The following is a 21,810-nucleotide window of genomic DNA, read 5'->3' as shown; positions in this document are numbered from 1 at the left end:
TTCATCTCCCGCAGGTCCATGGAAAACCAAGGAGCAAGCTGAGACCTGCGCCGGGTCAGAGGCCGCAAAGGCACAACGCGGTCGAGAGCCTCCAAAGCAGCCCGTTGCCAGGCATCAACTAAGGACTCAACCGGGCTGTGGGAGAGGGAGGTAGGAATCAATCCAAGCGCCGTCTGGAACCTATCTGGGTCCATCAGGTGCCTGGGGTGGAACCATCTGGTCGGTTCCACCTCCCGGCAGCGGAGGGTGACGTGACGGAGGCCCAACCGCAGGAGATAATGGTCTGTCCATGAAAGGGGTGGAGATGTTGGAGTAACCCCCCCCCAGACCATTAAGCCACTGCCCAGAGATAAAAATAAGATCAGGTGTGTTTCCCCTCTCATGAGTCGGGTCCTGAATAATTTGGGTCAGGTCCATGGCCATCATGGAAGCCATGAACTCTCGGGCCACCTCCGACGCACCGCCCAGGAAAGGCAAATTAAAATCTCCCAGAACCATAAGTCTGGGAAATTCAACCGCCAATCCCGAGAGGGCGTCAAGTAGCCCGGGCAGAGCCATTGCTACGCAGCTTGGAGAGAGGTACGCAAGCGACAGGCCCAACTGACCACCAGGACCTCACCTTAAGAGGAGGGACTCACATCCGTCTATCTGAGGGGCAGTGGCCTCCCGTGGACAGAGGGTCTCTCTAATAACGACCGCCACGCCACCTCCCCTACCCTGAGCCCGAGGTTGATGCAGCACAGGGAAACCTGGAGGGCATAAATCAATCAGAGGGACCCCTCCCTCCTGGCCCAACCAAGTTTCCGTGATGCATGCCAGGTCTGCGTCCTCCTCCTTGATCAAATTACGGATGAGGGGAGCTTTATTCACAACAGACCTGGCATTCAAATAGATCAGCCTGAGCTCAGGTGTCTGCCCTCCCCCTTCCCCAGGAGAGCAGGTGAGAGCCAGAGGGTCAGAGAGCGCCACAGCTCGAAAATAGCAGGGGCGTGATCCCAGATTACGATATGGCCATCTGTTCATCCATCTGCCGCCATTCCCAATCACCGTGGGGATCACTATCCCTACCCCGTCCCCCTGGGTCCCAAGACTCTCTCCGGTCCCCATATTGCCGCGGCCATCAGCCAACCTAGACTGAGAAAGGTCCGGTAGAATCCTCCCCTCATTCTGTCCGGCCTGACCCTGCCCCCTCCCTAACCCTTTAAAAATTTTTAAAAGAAAACCCAAAAGCCTCTTTTTTGCGCCATGCCACCTCTCGGGGTCCCAAGACCCGTCATTAAGGAAACAGCAGCACAAGTTGGATGGCCACATCTGAGAGAGGGAGGAAGCTCTCAGGGCAAGCAGCTCATTTCTGGTGTAAGCCATCAAAAGGTAAAAAGATAAGAGCAAAGGAACGAGTTGGCTGGAACAAACTGCATATTAAATCATGGGCACATTATGGTATGCCCATCCACCCCAATGGGAGTAGCACTGGCAGCCTGTTAACTTCTGAATGCAATTCAGGGTGCTAGTTTTCACCTCTAGAGCCCTACATGACATTGGAAATGAATAGTTCAGGGCTTTTCAACCAGTGGTACTGTCAGAATCCATTTATATCACATTTCATAAATGTATAGGTAGAACAATGTGCTTATTCTGGGGATTCTGCCATCTCTCCGTGGGGGGGGGGAGAGAGGATGGTTACTTAAGGCGTTCTTCAAACAACAGGGAAATGGTTGAACTGGGGGAGGGAGGGGGAGACACAGATCTGGATCGCATCTTCATTTACAACTGAAAAAGGAAGAAGCAATAACAATAAAAACAAGGAGAGTTCCCTTTCCCACGGAAGGGCCTGACACCTAAGCAAATGATGGGAGCCTGACCAAATGGATGAGGGGAGGGGCTGAAATGGGAATGCTTTATATAGGATTGAAATGTAACTTTGTTAGATTCCGTCTTGTATTGCCACAATCAATTCCATCCTAGTAAACATTTTCTTTTTGGACAAACTTGCATCCAAGAGTTCTTATTTCCTAAGATGTGGATTGAGGTGGGTCCTGACAGGTACGGGTACCACCTGTGGTACATTGGCACCTGGCAAGTGGTACACGACCATCCTAGAAAAGTAGCAGGGGAGGGGAATGGCAATCAATAGGCTGGAAAAACCCAACCCAAATTTATTTACAGTTCCAAATAATAAAGTCTTTCAAACAAAAAAGCAGCAGAATATTTTCTTCAACCAAAAATACATGATTCAAAACATCCAACAAGAGTCAAACAGATTAGCAAGAACAGACCAGGATTCTCTTTAAATGTCTCCCAACAGTTGCCTTCAGCAACCAGCACCGCCCACACCTTCCCCTTTTATTATCAGTCCCAAGGCGTGGCTTCTCAATGCCTTCTCCTCTTTTCACTGAGTTGTCTCATTGATTTTCTCTGGTCTGCTCTGCTGGAATGCCTTCTGCTTCTAGCATCTCTGAACAGCTGTGACTCCTCTGAGTCCGACACCTCCTCCTCACACAGCTGAGCCTCATAAGGAACACGACTGAAGGGGCCAGGGTGAGAGTCCTGCAGTGCATCAGAGCCTCCCTCCGACACCAAAGGCTCTCCAAACCCCTCCTCCTCTGATGCAGCTGCTGGGAGCACAGGCTGACACTGAATCACAGCAGGCTGGAGCTGCAGGGCTCAGCAGAAGTGCCAGGATCAGTGCCAGGCTCCAGCTGGAGCTCAGCGCTGATCCTGGTGCTTCTGCTGAGCCCAGAAGAAAGCGCTGATCAGCTGAAATGTTGCAGCATCCCAGGGTCTTGTGATTTACATTCAGATGCTTGGCATCTGAAGTGATCAAAACCTACTGCAACCACCCAGCAGATGGGGGGGAATAAAAACCAAGCACCACCCCCACTCCACCCCCACTGCCAATCCTCAACAGAAATGCTCACAACAATGAAAACCTCGGACAGGAGGAAGAACACCGCCAGGTGGGCAGGCAGGTGTCTTGCTCAGCTGTGGCTTGGGGGCACTTTTTTCAGTGACATTGTAACTTCGAAAAGTCACTAAGTGAACTGTTGTAAGTCAAGGACTACCTGTACTTCATCACTTTTTTCCTTTTTTTGGGGGGGGGGTCATCAGGTTTTTGACAACTTGCTAGGTGACTGGTGGTACTCAGATGTTGCCATATCCTAAAAGTGGTACAATGGGTGAAAAGGTTGAAAAGCCCTGACATAGATGACCTCCAAGGTCCCTTCCAACATCATCATTATCTTTCCTCAAAGTCAAAGTTTCAACTACTGCCCACGTGTCAACGCTGCTAACATTGGATGTTTCTGCTTTGACAATTGATGAAAATGCAGCCATTTTTTCTTCTCCTTTAACATGCATTCTTGCTTTTAGAATTTAGGTGCAACGGGAGGGGGGAGGTTGGGATGTGAACTCAGCTTGCCATAATAACACTGCCGTGGGAACCCAAGGACAAATTGGGTTAAGAGCTGATGACGTTTTCACGGGCTGAGGAGCTGGGGAGAAAACCCACACTTTAAGCTAATTGGGGAATGTGCTTTATGACAGTTTATTGGGGGTGGGAACTGTACTTTGTTACTTTGTATTTAGGGGAAGGGAATTTAGTTTTTGGGTTCAATTATGTAGTGCTGATACTTTGTTTCCTGAATAAAAAGTTCTTTAAGAAAAATCACACCTTGAAGTTCTTTCAATGGGTTTCATCTATAGGAACCATGACACCACGTTTGCCATTGATTATGCTTCTGTGCCAATTGATGGATGGCTTTTAACTTGCTGGGGACTTAACTTACTTTTGGTAAAATTCCTTCACCAAACTTGTCCTGACTGGTAGCTGAAATGCCTGCTTTTCATTCAGAGGGTTTTCTTTATAGTAATTGATGCAAGACCTACAAAAACAAAAATATTTCCATACCATCAATTCTCAGAAAATTTTTTAGAGAACTTATATAGTTACAGTGCAAATCAAAACTAATGGCATCTTCATATTTCTGTTCAATATACATTATCTTATTTACATTTAACATATATTTATATTTAATATTGTAAATAGCAATGTATATAGATACTATGACGAACATGCAAAAGTAGCACAGAAGGGAACATCATGGAGCCACCAGGAAGAAGAAACTTGGACTGAACTGAATAAAAAGCAAAAGACACTAATTGTAACCAAGCCAAGAACTTAATCCATAATGCATTCTTTATGAGCCAAAGAATATCAAAACAAGTGGGCAAAGCTAGGCCAAAAACTAAAATTGATTTCATTTTTCATATTTACATTAAATCAAATGCAATATATACAATCACTTTCCAGTCATATCAAAGGCATTTCTGTTCTATATCATATTAAATTTTCACTTTGGTGAGAAATAGGGATACACAAGTCTCAAAATATTTGTTCTGACAATTCAGAAGTCTTTTAAGTTTGAGATGGTCATTTTCAGGGATTATTCTGAGCTTTAAACCCTTGCAGAAAATGGATCTCACATTCAGACTTTTAATTTCAAAGTATATTCCCCACTCAATATTTCTTGGAGATGGTCTTTAAGTAGCACACATCAGGGAGAACTCTCTCTTCAAAAATAAATTGTGTTGTGACTTTAGGGACATAATGGGAAGCATAAAGTTGTCAATGCTGTGACAATGGATGCCCCCGCTCTGACAATTGACGGAACTTGCAGCCATTTTTACCTCGCTTTTAATTTGCTTTCTTGCCTTTTAGAAGCCAGATGCAGGAGAGATGGGAAAAGTGCCTGGGCTCAGTTAGCCATAATAATATGCTCCACTGTGGGAACTCAAAGGCACAAAACGATAACATTTGGCGGGCTGAGAAGCTGGGAAGGGAGCCACGTTTCAAGTTAATTGGAGAATGTGATTTATGACTGCTTTGTAGGGGTGGGAATTGTAACTTGTTACTTTGTATCTGGGAGGAGGGAGCTTAGTTTTGGGTTCAACTATGTAGTGCCGATAATTTGTTTCTTGAATAAATGTTCTTTAAGGAAGAATTCTTGCCTTGAAGTTCTTTAATAGGTTTCATCTATCGGAACCATGACAAATGTTTTTTTCCCTTGCCTCTTGATTTAATACAAAGATAGAAATTGAAAATGAAGATAACAATGAAATGCCACTCCTAAAAGATCAAAATAATTTAGTAGCTATCAATTTATGGGTGTTTCCCATACTGCTGAAATATTCCTTTAGCCTTTCTTCTCCCAATGCAGAAAGAAGCGTAGAAGCTGCACTTTTTCCACAACTTTGTAAAGCAAAACCACCCCAAACATCACATTTATTCGAGGAACCCTCTTATTCTTGCTCCTTAAGAAAAAGTTGCTGGCAAGCAATTACTGTGTCAGAAAGATGAGGTTCTCATGTTCTAATTTAATGAGATCCAAGCAGTTGTCCACAATTTCCAACATGTGATGTAGTTTCTGAATACGATGAACCTGTTCCTGAAGATCTACTGAAGTGGACATGAAGTAATCCTTTGAAAGAGATAACACAGAACAAGCATCAGGAGCTATTGACAGCATCCCTAATCCAGAACCAAACACTGACTTTCCTTAAGCATTGAGTAAATAATGTTATGTCAGCTGCAAAAATCCAGAAAGTATCTCCCCAATGCCCTCCACACCAGACATCTGTTGCTATTCAACTCTCCAGTACAGGTAGTCCGTGATTTGTTTAGTGACCGTTCAAGGTTACAATGGAAAAAAGTGACTTATGACTGTTTTTTGCATCATCTCCACGGTCATGTGACCTAAATCCAGGCACTTGGCAACTAGCAGGTGTTTATTGACATTTGCAGAGTTCCAGAGTCATGTGATTGTTATTTGCACCCTTCCTAGCTAGCTTCCAACAAGCAGTCAATGGGGGAGCCTGGATTGAATTAAAATCATGTGATTCACTTAATGACTGTGGCAAAAGAGGTCATAAAATCGGATGTGACTCATTTAACAATCACTTTTTTATTGAAAAGTTTTTCAGTACATTTTATCTTTAACAAAACAAAACCCCTCCCAACCCCCTCCCCTCTTCCCAACCCACCCCAACACCTCCCTCCCTCCCCTCCCAATCGGATGTGACTCATTTAACAATCACTTTGTTTAACAATGTAAATTTTGGTCCCAGTTGTGGTCCTAACTCAAGGACTATTTATATATTATTTGGAAAGTGGGGAGTATGACTTACCAAGTGAGTGCACATAGCAAGTTCTTTGCCTGAAACATAAAACATAATTTGTATCACAATTTCATACAAAATAAATATTAAAAGCTGCAAGGAAAGCCTTGATTTATTTACTACAAAATTAGAAAACCAGAAGCTAGAGAGAATGACATTTGCCTCCATGTTTGCATTATCGGGACCATCTGAAAAAATGAAAGAAAAACTGGAACTAGGAGAAAGCTAAAGTTTTACCTTCCATAGTTCAGAGGTTGGCAAGTTGAAAGTGGCTGTGGGGAGGGATTTGGCAATGTCAGATCATCAAATTTGTTCAGAAAGTCTCTATTTGTTAGTTTGTAAATTAAATCAATAGTTTGATGTCTGATAAGTAATTTGCTCACCATTTGCCCACCAAAACAGATATTAGCAACTTGTATTAGTTGACAAGATGCTAGTATGTTTTTTACACAGAAAAAGATAAATCATTGGGACACAACTACCCAAAATCAGGATGGATGGCCCACAACATACCCACAAAATAGCTGATATAGTCTCTCTTCATTTTATCCACGCCTATTTCTAGAAGCATTTGCATGGGAGAATCTCCATCAAGAGAAACTGTTTCCATCTTTCCATGGTAAGATTGCTTGATCAATTTGCTCAGTAAGCTGTTACTTTCTTGATGAATCTACAGAGACAGCATATATTTTACTTAGATACTCCTGTTCTATAAATACAGTATATAGCCTGAAATGTCTCAACATAACCATTTTAAATAAATCTAATTCCAAAGACTACATAAATTACACATTTTAAATTGCAAAATAAGCTTCCTGCTCCCACCATTCAACCAAAATATAGTTGCCAATAATCATCCCCAGGAATTGCAGTCTCATGTTAAACTCACTTTGGAAGAAAATCAGAAAGTGAGACCAGAGGGAAGGAGTGAATTATTCTGCCCAAGCCTCAAATAGCAAATCCCCTGAAAGAGGGAAGATTATTGTGTGGGGAAATGCAAGACATCAGATTATAAAACAGGGCTTTAATCACATGGTTGTGGTGTCAACGCTGCTAACATCGAATGTTATTGCTTGACAAGAGATGAAGAAGTAGCCATTTCATATGTTAAACTTGTGTATTGCTTTAAGAGACTGAGTTTAAGGTTGGGAGGGGGGGAAGAGTTGGATTGTACCTTCAAGGCCATCTCTAACTAGAGAAGACCTTGGTGGATTTTCTAACAGAAGGGAAACTGATTCTTTAAATTAATTGGAGAATATGATTAATGACAAAATTAGAAAGGTGGAGAATTGTGTTTTAATATATTGTGCAAGGGGCAGAGATATCAGATTCCAGCTTCCTTCGAGCAAGCATTTGCCGGTGTATTAGGATAATAATAATAATAATAATAATAATAATAATAATAATAATAATAATAATAATAATAATAATAATAATAATAATAATAATAATAATAAAAAAATCCGTTGCTTCTTGTCCTGCTTTCAGGTGCTTTGGAGAATAGCTTGACTCCCTCTTCTTTGTGGTAGCCCCTGAGATATTGGAACACTGCTATCATGTCACCCCTCACCCTTCTCTTCATTAAACTACACATACCCAATTCCAGCAACCGTTCCCTATATGTTTTAGCCTCCAGCCCCCTAATCATCTTTGTTGCTCTTCTCTGTACCCTTTCTAGAGTCTCGACATCTTTTTTACATAGTGGTGACCAAAACTGGATGCAGTATTCCAGGTGTGGCCTTACCAAAGCATTGTAAAGTGGTATTAGTACTTCACTTGATCTTGATTCTATCCCTCTGTTAATGCAGCCTAGCACTGTGTTGGCTTTTTTGGCAGCTGCAGCACACTGCTGGCTCATATTGAAGTGATTGTCTACTAAGACTCCGAGATCCCTCACAGTTACTACTACTGAGCAAGGTACCACCTATACTATACCTATGTATTTGATTTTTCCTGCCTAAATGTAGAACCTTACTTTTTTCACAATTGAATTTCATTTTGTTAGATAGTGCCCATTGTTCGAGTCTGTCCAGATCCTTCTGTATCTTAAGCCTATCTTCTGGAGTATTGGCTATTCCTGCCAGCTTGGTGTCGTCTGCAAATTTGATGAGTTCCCCATCTATCCCCTCATCCAAATCATTAATGAAGATATTGAAGGACTTTTAAAGGTAAAGGACTTTTAAGGTAATGCCTCAGAGTCAGTTGAAAAGCCCATACATCAGAAACTTGACATCAAGCTGGAATCCACACTTACTTTTTAAACTAATTAGGGAGTCCCGACCTCCAGTTGTTGTCTCCAAGTTTGGGAGGCAGTCTGGCAGAGTTGGGGAAGACCCCATAATGGAGGGAGTAAAATTGCCTGAAGTCAGCTCCCCAGCACCAGCAGCCACCCCAGTGGGGGAAGGGCCAGCAAAAAAGCCGGCAGGGAAAGAGTTTCAGCAATCCTCCCAGCTAGGAGCTAGACCCAAACAACCAGGAGAATTGGTCTAGTCGTCGGAATGGATTAAGCCCAATGGAGACTCCAAGTGCCTCTGAGCAGCCTTGCCATCCCCAAGGGCTTCAAAGGCAAAGGTGGGATGACAACAAAGAGAATCCTGCACATCATATTCCCCAGACCAGTGGGGAGCAGCCAGGCCAGCTGAGATTGAATACTCGGGTGAGTGGAAAATCCTGTCTGCACATCAGACTGCCTGCCAGACCCAGGAGTCCCCTGCCAAGCCTTCCAGACCCATAGAGACAGATGACCCCAGCCTGGGGCCTCTGCAGCAATGGGAGGTTGGGAAGCCCCCACAAGTGAAAGGCCAACTACCTCTGAGCTTGCCCCAGCTAATAGAAGCCTTGCAACAGTTGGGGGTGGTGCAGAAGCCTGGAGATCAGGAGCTGGTGGGAGGACAACAGCAAGGGTGGCAGCAGCAGGACCCCAACCCTGAACGTACAGCAGGACCAGTGGGGCCAGCAGCGGGGGGGGGGGGGGCCTGGCAGCCATTAAATCAGCGACCAGAGTGGGGCCAGCAGCAAATGGAGACTCAACAACAGGAGTGGGGGGCCTGGCAGCCGGTGAATCAACAACCAGGAGGGGGCCAGCAGCAACTGGGGGCACAACAGCAGTGGGGGCCCCAGCAGCTGTTGAACCAACAACCAGGGTGGGGCCAGCAATAGGGGCCCCAGCAAGCAATGATGAGCCCACCCTTCAGAGCAACCTTCGATGGGGACCCAGAGAAACTGATTTTTTTCCTCAACCAAATACGCTCTCACTTGAATCGCTGGGGTCACTCTTACCCGGACCCGGGTATGATGGTCAATGTGATTGCATCCAACTTAGAGGGAGAAGCATCTGAATGAACAATTTATATAACAAGCAGGCCCCTGAATTGAAGGACCCTCACCTTTTGCTCCTGGGGCTGAGGGAAAGATTTGAGGACCCATCCATTGCCCTCAAAGCAGAAGAACAAATCCACAAGATAAAGCAAGCCGGCCGGCCTGTCCTAGAGTACGTGCGGGAGTTTCGAAAGATGGCAGGTTGGATAGAGAGATGGCCTGAGCAATCAATAATTCATCTTTTTAGAGAAGGCTTAGACGACCACCTTTCTCAGGCATGTATCTACCGAGCTGTACCCGACCAGCTTCATGAATGGTATCAGGCAGTGGTGAAATTAGATGTCCAGCTCGCCCACTATAAAAAGCCTCCCCCACCTGAAACTGCGCCAAAACCAGGATCCAGATGGCTACCACCACCCAGAAAACCCACAACGACTGCTACTGCCGAAAGACCTAAACCACCTACAGGTCCGTCAATCAAGTGCTTTCGATGTGGACAGCAGGGACATCAAGCAGCGAACTGCCCAGTTCCTTACCCACAACAGCAGAGAAGACCAGATCCAACAAGGAATAAACCCGCATAGCAGCCATCGAGAGAAAAGTCCAACTGGGCCACCCAGGAGCCCGTTACCCAGGTTACATTGTCCACACAGGAGGACGCTGGTCCACCGACCGGACCCACCGCCACTTTACCCGGTTTTGACAGCGACAACGAACGGGAGAATGACCCGAAGGTGAGTCGACACATCCTACCTTTTTTAATTGCCTGTTAAACTCATAATCCCTAAGTCAGAGGCACAAGTAGACCTGAAAGTGCTACTTGATACCGGCTGCTCCCGATGCATCATTAACCTGTCATGTGCCTTGAGACTGGGCATACGGGCTAAGCTGCTCTCCAAACCTATGAGGTTCGAGCCCTTACGCCTGGAAAGAGGCAAGCACTGAGAGTTTATTCGCTTCCTGGTAGCTCCAAAGATGTCTGAGACTGTGATCCTAGGACTAGCCTGGCTAGAAAAATGGAAGCCAACCTGCCTCCAGAGGTGGTGAATGCTCCAACACTGGAGGTTTTTAAGAAGAGACTGGACAGTCATTTGCCTGAAATGGAATAAGGTTTCCTGCCTGAGCAGGGGGTTGGACTAGATGACCTCCAAGGTCCCTTCCAACTTTATTATTATTATTATTATTATTATTATTATTATTATTATTATTATTATTATTATTATTATTATTATTATTATTATTATTATTATTATATTATCTGGTGGGAAAAAGGAATGAGAACTGTGAGATTACCCACAGGGCCCGATCCCCCCACTGATTCAACAAATGTTACAGGGGATTTTAGCCCACCCAATAAACAAGTGCACATGGCTGCCTTACGGCCTTACCTGGAGAGCCGCTCATCCCCAGCGACTACCAGGACTTAGCAGAGGCGTTTAGTGAGAAAGAATGTGGTACCTTGCCTCCTCACCATCCCAATGATTGTTCCATTGAACTGTTACCAGGGGCCAAACTCCCCTGACCAAGAATGTATGCTATGTCCCCCTTTGAAATGGAGGAGATGCAGCGATATGTGGATACAAACCTAGCAAGGGGATTCATCGAACGGGCCAAGGCTACTGTGGGAGCCCCTGTGTTGTCCAAAGAGAAAAAAGATGGGTCTCTACGTCTCTGCATGGACTATACAGGCCTAAACGCTGTGAGTGTGGAAAATAAATACCCTCTCCCCCTCCTGAAAGACTTGCTAACCCACCTGGCGAAGGGGAGCGTCTTCACCAAGTTAGACCTGAGAGAAGCATATTACCGGGTAAGAATAAAGGAAGGGGATGAGTGGAAGACAGCCTTCAACTGCCCCTTGGGGAGCTACCAATTCAAAGTCAGGCCATTTGGACTGCAGGGGGTCCCAGCCGTATTTATGCGGTTGATTAATGAGGTCCTACATGAACACCTATACAAAGGAGTGTATGACATCCTGATATACAGCACGAATATGACTGATCATACAAAACTGGTCAGAGAAAAGTTAAAGAAACTACTGAACTTTATGTCAAATTGTCAAAATGTGAATTTCACCAAACCCGATTAGATTATCTTGGCTATAGAATTTCCAATGAGGGTATCGAAATGGAGCCAGCCAAAGTAAAAACCAACTTCTACTGTCAATTTATTCCCTCTTTTCCTGAGATTGCTCTACCTCTTACAGAACTACTCAAAACGGGCAAGTGAGGGGGAAAACCGCAACCTGGCCAGCCGCTAGCATGGACTATGAGTTTTCAGACAGCTTTTGAGAATTTAAAGACTATTTGCGGCTGAGCCGGTCCTAGGGGAGCCCTTTGTAATTCAGGCATACATCAGCAAAGTGGCAGTCGGAGCGTTGTTATTGCAAAAGAATAAAAGTGGGGTCCTGCAACCTTGTGCTTACACCTCTTCAGAAATTTACTGAAAGCGAGAGAAGATGGACAGTCTGGGAGAAGGAGGCCTTCGCTATTAGGTGGGGGCTATTAAACTGGCGGCACTACTTAGAAGGGAGCAAGGTGCCTTTTGAAGTATGGACAGATGGCAAAAATTTAGAGGCACTAAAAACTCACCGCAAACTGTCCCCAAAACAAGTACGATGGGCACAGTACTTCAACCATTTTAACTTTACTCTAAAGTACATACTAGGAAGAAAAAACTTCTTAGCTGATGCACTTTCCCGATTGCCACAGTACAAAAGTGAACACAAAGAAGTTCATGAGGCAATTATCCCCGGTCCACAAATTGCAGCCCAACTCACACCTCGCAGGACCCCTAATCCTGATGACCCCGGGGTAAAGAAAATAAAATGAGAACTCCTCACTGTTCAATGGTTTAAAGACAGACATCCCTAACATGCAGGGATGGTCTGGCTTACAAGGGGGAAAATTGTACTTGCCTGAAGCTCTTCGTCTTAATGCCCTCAAACACAGCCATGATGTCAAACAGGCTGGACATTTTGGATATCTAAAAACTCTACATCTCACTCGCCGGCAATTTTGGTGGCCGGGACTAAAACAAGATGTAAAAAACTATGTCAAGAGCTGTACTGTATGTGCCACCATGAAAAGAATCCCAAGAAAGACCCCTGGGTTACTGCAACCGGTGGCCGAACCTTCTCAACCACGGGAAGAAATAGCTATGGACTTTATAATAGACCTACCAGTAGAGGAAATACTGTCATTTAGACTGCGATAGACCTATTTTCAAAACAGGCTAACTTTATCACCTGCAAAGGACTTCCAACGGCTCAACGACTGACTAGGTTGTTGCTAAAACGTATCTATTGACTACATGGCGCCCCTAAGCGAATAATTTCGGACAGAGGGGTGCAGTTCACAGCGAAATTTTGGAGAAAAGTTCTTAAATTAATTGAATCATCTCAAGGCCTATCAATTGCTTTTCACCCAGCTACTAATGGAGCCGCAGTATCCGCCAACAAAATGGTGGAACAATACCTTAGATGCTACGTCTCTTACCAACAAACAAACTGGACCGACCTCCTCCCTTTCGCAGAGGTGGCTTACAATAATTCAGTACATAGCAGCACCGGCTACACTCCTTTCCGTGTAGCCATAGGGAAAGAGTTCAACCCCATACCGGAATACCCTCAAGTTACCCTCCGCTTCCCAGACTCTTGATCATTGAGTGAGGGGTTGGGAAGAAGTTTGGAAAAATACAAAGGTGGCCTTAAAAAAGACTTTTGAGACCTACAAAAAGCAAGCTGAAAAAAGAGAGCTCCACAAAGAACATTCCAATTTGGGGAAAAGGTCTACTTGTCGACCAAATACTTACGCCTTAAACTACCCAATAAGAAATTGGGACCGAAATTTTTGGGGCCTTTCCCCATTGTGAAAATCATCAACCTGGGCACAGTAAAATTGAAACTACCCAGACTTTTGGGGAAAATTCACCCAGTGTTCCATTGTAGCTTGCTGAAATCTTTTTGAACCTCCACTTTAAGACCTCCCCCTAAGAAAGCACCTGGACCCCTCGTGGTAGCAGGTTGAGTTCATAATTCATTAATACATATACAAATTTCACTCTTTCGTTCTTTTTTCCAACCATTTATAAAATAAATTCCAGCTTTCACAATATTGTTTCTTCTTTGTTTTTTAGTCTGTTAATCTGTCCATCTCTGCGCATTCCAATATCTTCTTTATTAGCTCTTCTTCTGATGGTACTTGTTCATTTTTCCAGCATTGTGCATAGCTTATTCTTGCTGCAGTTATGATATGCAGAACCAAGTACTGTATGTATTTTGTTTATCAGTCTTTTCTGGTAATATACCTAATAAAAATAATTTGGGATTAAATGCTACATGTTCTCCTAATATATTTTCTAGCCAAGCATGTATTTTTCTCCAATAAGCTTTTACTTTATCACATGTCCACCAAATATGATAATATGTACCTATATTATGTTTACATTTCCAACATTTGCCTGATACATTTTTAAACATTTTTGCCAATCTGGCTGGAGGTAAATGCCATCTATAAAACATTTTATACAGATTTTCTTTATATGCAGTTGACATTGTCAATTTGTAATTTCTCTCCCATAATTTTTGCCATTCTTCTAACTCTATAGTATAACCAAAATTCTCCGCCCATCTTGTCATTGTCCCCTTAATTTGTTCACTTTCCATCTCTAAAGTTAACAAAAAATTACCATATTTTCTGGCGTATAAGATGACTTTTTAACCCATGAAAATCTTCTCAAAAGTCAGGGGTCGTCTTATACGCCGGGTGCTGAAACTTTAGGGACAAGGCCGGCTGGAAAACCTGGAGCGGATCTCCCATTTGGTCTGTGCAGGGAAAGCAGGACCAATTGGAGAAGAAGCTGCAGTCTGTGATTTTTTACAGACTGGGGTCTGGGCGTCTTTCCTTCTAAAGTTGAAGAGCAGCTGCAGTCTATCCCAACTTGAAAGGCAGGTGGGGAATGCAGCAGCCAGAGCAGCGGCTTAGCTTTAAGGACACATTTGACTCAGGAACTGGGCGGGCTGGCTGGAAAACCTGGAGCGGATCTCCCATTTGGTCTGTGCAGGGAAAGCTTTAGAGTGAATTAGGAAGTTTAATCCATTTGCACTGTTTTATGTTTACATGTTTGATGACAAACAGCCTTATGTTTATAAGTGACAGTTTTCCTACTAAGTACCTGCATGTCATAAGCATTTGAATTAAAATTACCATATTAAAATCAAACCTGATGTTTTTTTAATTTTTATTTGGTGTCCGTTGGAAGAGGGGTAGTCTTTTACGCCGAGTATAGCCCAAACCCTATAATTTAATAGGAAATGTAGGGGGTCGTCTTATACGCCCAGTCGTCTTATACGCCGGAAAATACGGGTATACAATTTTTTAATTAATTTCTCATCAGAAGTTAGTAATATCTTATCAAACACGTTTTGTTCTTTATAAAATCCATACATTTTCATATCTTTTTCATATCTATTTTGTATTTGTAAACGTACCCACCATGACATGTTGATACCCTGATGTTCCAGTTCTTGCTTTGATTTTAATGTCCCATCAATATTTAAAATATCTTTATATGTCCACGTTTTTTCAAAATCTAACAAGTTTACATGTGAAAAAGCTTCAATTGTTGATAACCACCCTAGAATTTTTACATATATTTTCATTTTGATTTTTTCCCATACAGTTATCAAAGCATTTCCAATACAGTGGTTTTGAAAATATCTATGAATTTTGTTTTTCCCATACCATAAAAACGTGTGCCATCCCAACTGTAAGTCATGTCCCTCCAAGCATAACAACCTTTTATTCCTAAGCATTATCCATTCTTTCACCCATGTCAATACTGATGCTTGATAATACAAAGTCCACTCAGGTAAACCAAAACCCCCATTTTCTTTAGTATCTTGCAAAGTTTTCTTTTTTATTCTAGTTTTTTTTCCCTGCCAAATAAACTTCAAAACTAAAGAGTCCAAATCTTTTAAAAAAAGTCCCCCAGGTTTTATCGGAATTGTCTGAAACAAAAATAAAATCTTAGGCAATATATTTATTTTAATTATAGCTATCCTTCCTAGTAAGGACAATTTTAAATTCCTCCATTTTTCCAGGTCTAACTTTATTTGTTTCAATAGTCTTATATAGTTGTCTCCTTTTAATGTTGAACATTTGGCTGATATATACACAAATATTTTACCTTTTTCACTATCTGTACTTCTGTCACCTCTGATATTCAATTTTTTTGCTTATCCGTAACATTTTTCACTATTTTAGTTTTTCCTTATTAATTTTTAATCCCGCTACTTCACCTTGTTCCAATTTCTTCCACAATTTTGGAATCATCTTCAAAGGATCTTCCAAAATGAATACCAAATCATCAGCAAATGCTTGTAATTTATATGTTTCACCTTTCAACTCCAAACCTCTAATTTCTGTATCTTGTCTTATATTTCGATTTAAAACTTCCAAAGTAAAAATGAATAGCAGAGGGGACAGAGGACATCCTTGCCTTGTGCCTTTCCTTATTTCAAAATTTTCAGTACAATCTCCGTTCACCATTACTTTGGCAGTTTGTTTACTATATATTGTTTTTACCATATTTATGAAGTTCTGTCCGAAATCCATTGCTTGCAGTTGATAAATTAGAAACTGCCATGAAAGATTATCAAAAGCCTTCTGAGCATCTAAAAATATTAATGCCATTTGTTTCCCTGGATGTAATTCATAGTATTCCAGTATATCTATTATCATTCTTAAGTTGTTTTTAATTTGTCTCTTTGGTAAAAAGCCGTTTTGGTCCGGGTGTATAAATTCAACCAAATATTTCTTCAATCTCTCTGCCATTATTGAAGTGAAAATTTTATAATCCACATTAAGTAGTGAAATAGGTCTGTAATTCTTGATCTGAGTCAGATCGGAATCGTACAGGGTGGCTCTACCTTGGCATTCCAGGTTCATTACTCCTACTCACCCACGTCTGCAATGCTCCATGCTGAAGGGCTCTTATTACCAATGAAAAACAATTCACCAGTTCCTCATGCGAAGCCACGTCTTTGGAGGAAAAGTCAAGTATTAAATAAAGCAGTAAGCCATGCGTGCTAGTCGTTTCCGACTCTAGGGGCCGGTGCTCATCTCCGTTTCAAAGCCGAAGAGCCAGCACTTGTCCGAGAACGTCTCCGTGGTCATGTGGCCGGCATGACTAGACGCCAAAGGCGCACGGAACGCTGTTACCTTCCCACCGTAGTGGTCCCTATTTTTCTACTTGCATTTTTACGTGCTTTCGAACTGCTAGGTTGGCAGAAGCTGGGACGAGTAACAGGCGCTCACTCTGTTACGCGGCACTCGGGATTCGACCCGCCAAACTGCCGACCTTCTGACAAGCTCAGCATCCTAACCCACTGAGCCACCGCGTCCCTTAAATTAATGTAGACCAGGTGAATTCATAAAATTCCTTCACTGGTTCCCTTAAAGACTGAGCATCTCAAAATGTTTTGAGATGCAGAATCTAGAAACATACATACTTCTCCATATATTACACCACAGCAGTTCAAGGAAATCAAGGTCTCCACGCTGACTAAAAAGTGTATTCATAGAACCAATGACTGCAGCAGTGTTATCCTGGAGATTCAGCAAAAGGAAAAGTATTTCAAAATGAAACTGGATTTACTACCATTTTAGTTATTTAAATGTCACAATTCAAAGAAATTTATAACCACATTATTTACATTAATAAGTAAACAAGAAATAGAATTTTAAATGGTTGAAAATAATAAAGTGCATTTAAAATAAGCTATTAAGGTGGCAGGAAATATACACACTTTCACCATCCACTTGCCAACAAAGTGTGATTGACACTTTTAATATAATTTCTGCCAGCATTCCATTTAAGTTTAGAGCGGTTGAGTAACTGAATGGTCACTGCACAAGGCAGTCGCTAAATGACTATTTGTATTAAGCTTGGAAATAGGTTTTCCAAAAGGATGTCTGCTGTTTTTGCCATTCTGGTTGGGGGAAAACTCACTAAAAGCTTCAGTAATGAAACAGTTTGCAGTTTGCATCCAAGATAAACTATTATGTCAAACTAGAGTTGTATGGGAATATTTTTCCCATTCACTATTTTACAAAATACCTCAGTATCATCATCATTTTGTGACTTCAGTCCATCTACTTCATCTTTTAAATCTAAAAGAAAAAAAGAAAGCTACGTACTATGGCCATCAGCTTTAATGTAATAGAACATACTTTGCTCTCATGAAACATTGGCTGGAAGGAACATTTCCTGAACACATCAATTTATGATGACATGGCACACTTGTCTCCATGCCACATACTGGCTCACATGAGGGGTTTTCCATTTGGGATTAATGTGCTGTGTGAATTCAGCCACTCTAATTTACTCTGCAAACTAAGTGTGCAATGCAAACTCAGCCACACTCAGTTAAGACTTCAAGGGAATTATTTCCAAAATACTTAGCATTACCTTTCAAAAGTTTCTGTACTAATTCAACAGCAGATTTTCTTCCTGGGGCCTTTGGCCATTTTATTAGTCCATTCTTCAAGATTTCAGCCAAACTCTAATACCATCAATAAAAAACAAACAAGTCTAACATCATGGCTTAATACAGCAGAGTACAACACACAATGTTATACATGGCTATTTAATACAGGCTGCTGCCTCAGAAGTACACTGATCCAATTAAGGGGGTTTGCTCTTGAGTAGAATATATTACATATACTTATGTGCCCAGATGTACGCACACACACACACACACACACACACACACACACACACACACAAAATAAAAAAATGCTACTGAAATTACCAAGACATTCAAGTGTTAACATGTTAAAAGCATTTGTTTAAAGCATATTTAACGATTTATTGCTAAGCTTGTAAGCCGCCCTGAGTCTTCGGAGAAGGGCGGGATATAAATGGAATTAAAATAAATAAAATAAATAAATTTTACCTTGATTCCACTTCAAAGAGGACCGCTGAGTAAAACCTTGCAATCATCCTTGCTATTACTCAGCTAACCATTATTTTCTGACTGGAAAATAATGTTGCAATACTCACCAAAAGAAATTGCAATTCTCTGTTTGTCTCATATACAGAACTCAAGGGGCTCCCAGAGGCTATCTGAAGTGTCTGAAATTTTCAAAGATAAAATGATTCATATATATGGGGTGTAGACCTAGAAAAAATGAATCATTTACTTTTATATATACAAGAGCCATGGTGGCACAGTGGTTAGAATGTAGTACTGCAGGTTACTTCTGCTAATTGCCAGCCACCTGCAGTCTGGCAGTTCGATTTTCACCAGCTCAAGGTTGACTCAGCCTTCCATGGTCAGTGAAATGAGGACCCAGATTGTTGAGGGCAATATGCTGACTCTGTAAACTGCCTAGAGAGGGCTGTAAAGCACTGTGAAGCAGTATATAAATCCAAGTGGGTGCTCCATCACAGGAGATTTTTTTTATTGAAGTTTTACAATACATTTTTTATAACAAAACAAAACCCCTCCCAACCCCCTCCCCCCTCCCCAACCCCTCCCTCCCTTCCCCCTCCCCAACTTCCCAGAGCTAAATACAAGGTATAAAAATACAAACAATCATAATCTACCTTATGCAAACAACAATAAACTATTAAATCTATCACACTTTAACTCTTATAAAATAACTACAAGCAATATAAATATCACATCAATACTTATTCAAATGCTAGGTGAAACTTTTTAGTCCCATATTTATTCTGGATATAATCAATCCATTTTTTCCACTCCACAATATATCTCTGTTGCGAATGGTCTTTCAAGTACGCTGAAATCTTTGCCATTTCCGCCAGGTTGGAAACTTTTAAAGTTCATTCTTCTATAGTCGGCAGTTCTTCCTTCTTCCAATATTGCCCTACTAAAAGTCTTGCTGCCGTAATTAAATTCAACATCACAGGAGATTTTTAAGAAGAGACTGGATATCCAACTGTCTGAGATAATATAGGTTCTCCTGCTCGAGCAGGGGGCTGGACTAGAAGACATCCAAGGTCCCTTCCAGCTCTATTCTATTCTAAAGTGCTATTGCTATATTATTTCTTGAATTGCCTGTTTTGAGTTTAGAATGTTTTACACTAAAATGTTTTGCACACTTCCTCCTTTATACTGTTCACAATTAAATAGTTGCTAAATTAGCAGCAACATTTCAGCATGTTATCACAGTATTAAAACTGTTGATTTCCTTACCAGCAGAGCAGCAGATGAGAGGGGAGGTGTTTGCAGCTTCATTTTCACACCCTCCCAAGCAAAATCTGCATATATATTTCTCTCCAATGGAATAAGGGAATCCTCTTGAGTCAAGGAGTCCAGTGAAGTGGATTCAAGAAATCCATAACGGGCAAAGCCTGTTACTGTCAGCTAAGACACAACATCCAGCGCATATTAAACTCAAAGTTATTATACTATATAATAAAACACTATATATTAAACTTAGAAAATTTTCAGTTGAGGTTTGTTTCATTTTTAAAATTTTTAGTATACATTTGGTTGTGAATAAAAATCAAGATAAACATACATCTGAAGCATGATGTCTCATTCTATGACTTTCTTTCAGTTCCTCCAAGCCAACAGAATAATTATTAGACAGGGGACCTAAGGAAAAAAATGAATTAAATGAGGGCTACCTAATTATCAAAAATTGATAAAAAGCTTTCTTTTTTTTTATTAAAGAGTTTTACAAAAACAAAATTTTACAATATATCCCCAAATCCCTCCCACCCCAAACCCACCCACTTCCCCCCCCCCACACTTCCCAGAGCTAAATACAGGATTATAGTTACAATAATCATATTCTAAATAAAAATTATGCATAATATACAATTAACCAAATACAAAATGCGCTTTAACTCTCTTTTAACATAACTACAAACATTTGTAGTTATGTTAAAAAGCTTTCATTTTTTAAATCTTCTAATATTACCGTATTTTTCGGACCATAAGATGCACTTTCCCCCCCCCAAAAGTGAGGGGGAAAACGAGGGTGCGTCTTATGGTCCGAAGGTGATCCGTATGGCCAGCCCCAATCTCCGCAAGTGAAAAGCAAGGGAGATTGCCAGGAGCGTGAATCGGCACGTGCTGAGAAATGCCAATCTCGCGCTCCTGAAATCTCCATCGCTCGGTTTCAGCTTCCCTTGCTACAAGAGAAAGCAGGCTGAAACAGAGTGGGGGAGATTGCCAGGAACGCGATCTCGCGCTGCTGCAATCTTCCTCGCTCTGTTTCAGCCTGCTTTCTCTTGTAGCAAGGGAAACTGAAACCACGCGAGATCGCATTCCTGGCAATCTCCCTCACTCTGTTTCAGCTTGCTTTCTGCAAGAGAAAGCCGGGCTGCAGGGCCGCTTCTGTGGGTACTTCTCTAACACAGAGAGGGAAGGACAAAGAGGGAGAGAAGAAGAAAGGAAGGAAAGAAAGACGGGACAATGGGAGAGGGAGGGAGAGAAAGAGAGAGAGAGAAGGAAAAAGAAATAGAGAGAAGGAGAAAGAAAGGGAAAGAAATGGAGAAAGAGAGGGAAAGAGAGGGAGAGAAAGAAAGGGAGAGAGGGAGAAATGGAGGGAAAGAGAAAAATAGAGGGAGAGAAAGAGGGAGAGAGAAAGGAGAAAGAAAGGGAGGGAAATAGAGGGAGAGAAAGAGGGAGAAATAGAGGGAAAGAGAAAAATAGAGAAAGGAGAGGGAGAGAAAGGGAGAGAGAAAGAAAGAGGGAGGGGGAGAGAGGGAGAGAAAGAGGAGAGAGAAATTAAATTAGTAACATGATTGTTAAGTGAATCTGGTTTCCCCACTAACTTTGCTTGTCAGAAGGTTGCAAAAGGCGATCACATGACCCTGGAACAATGTGACGACCATAAGTATGAATCGATTGCCAAGCATCCAAATGTAAATCACATGACCCTGGGGATGCTGCAATGGTCATAAGTGTGAAAAATGGTCATAAGTCGCTTTTTCAGTGCCATCGTAACTTTGAACAGTCACTAAGTAAATCGTTGTAAGTCAAGGACTACCTGTACTTTATCATTTTTTTTCCTTTTTTTGGGGGGGTGTCAAGTTTTTGACACCTTGCTGGGCGACTGGTGGTACTCGGACATTGCCTTGTCCTAAAAGTGGTACAATGGATGAAAAGGTTGAAAAGCCCTGTTTTAGTATACTATTTGGTTCAGAATATTTTTTTTCTTATTTTCCTGCTCTAAAAACTGGGTGCGTCTTATGGTCAGGTGCGTCTTATAGTCCGAAAAATACGGTAATTCTATTATTCCTATCAGCAGCTAAAATATAGATGAATACAGAGAGAGA

The 21,810-nt window shown here is 41.9% G+C and overlaps 1 protein-coding gene across 1 annotated transcript in view; it reads right to left on the bottom strand.

The window, feature by feature from the left end:
* The window catches only part of ZWILCH (zwilch kinetochore protein), a 96,433-nt gene that overhangs the window by 9,355 nt on the left and 65,268 nt on the right, over nucleotides 1-21,810 (bottom strand). Inside the window, exons 6-16 of the mRNA XM_081337297.1 lie at nucleotides 20,043-20,119; nucleotides 19,715-19,885; nucleotides 18,556-18,627; nucleotides 17,962-18,055; nucleotides 17,611-17,663; nucleotides 17,003-17,099; nucleotides 16,453-16,532; nucleotides 6,688-6,844; nucleotides 6,184-6,212; nucleotides 5,341-5,477; nucleotides 3,786-3,881 (exon numbers count right to left, since the gene is read on the bottom strand). Coding sequence (XP_081193423.1) covers nucleotides 3,786-3,881; nucleotides 5,341-5,477; nucleotides 6,184-6,212; nucleotides 6,688-6,844; nucleotides 16,453-16,532; nucleotides 17,003-17,099; nucleotides 17,611-17,663; nucleotides 17,962-18,055; nucleotides 18,556-18,627; nucleotides 19,715-19,885; nucleotides 20,043-20,119 — 1,063 coding nt within the window. The remainder of the gene's footprint in view (nucleotides 1-3,785; nucleotides 3,882-5,340; nucleotides 5,478-6,183; nucleotides 6,213-6,687; nucleotides 6,845-16,452; nucleotides 16,533-17,002; nucleotides 17,100-17,610; nucleotides 17,664-17,961; nucleotides 18,056-18,555; nucleotides 18,628-19,714; nucleotides 19,886-20,042; nucleotides 20,120-21,810) is intronic.

Source organism: Vipera berus (assembly GCF_964194415.1).
Source record: "Vipera berus genome assembly, chromosome: 12".
In the NCBI taxonomy this organism is placed as follows: Eukaryota; Metazoa; Chordata; class Lepidosauria; order Squamata; family Viperidae; genus Vipera; species Vipera berus.
The sequence above is the reverse complement of the archived record's forward strand: the minus strand, read 5'-3'. Positions and strand labels throughout refer to the sequence as shown.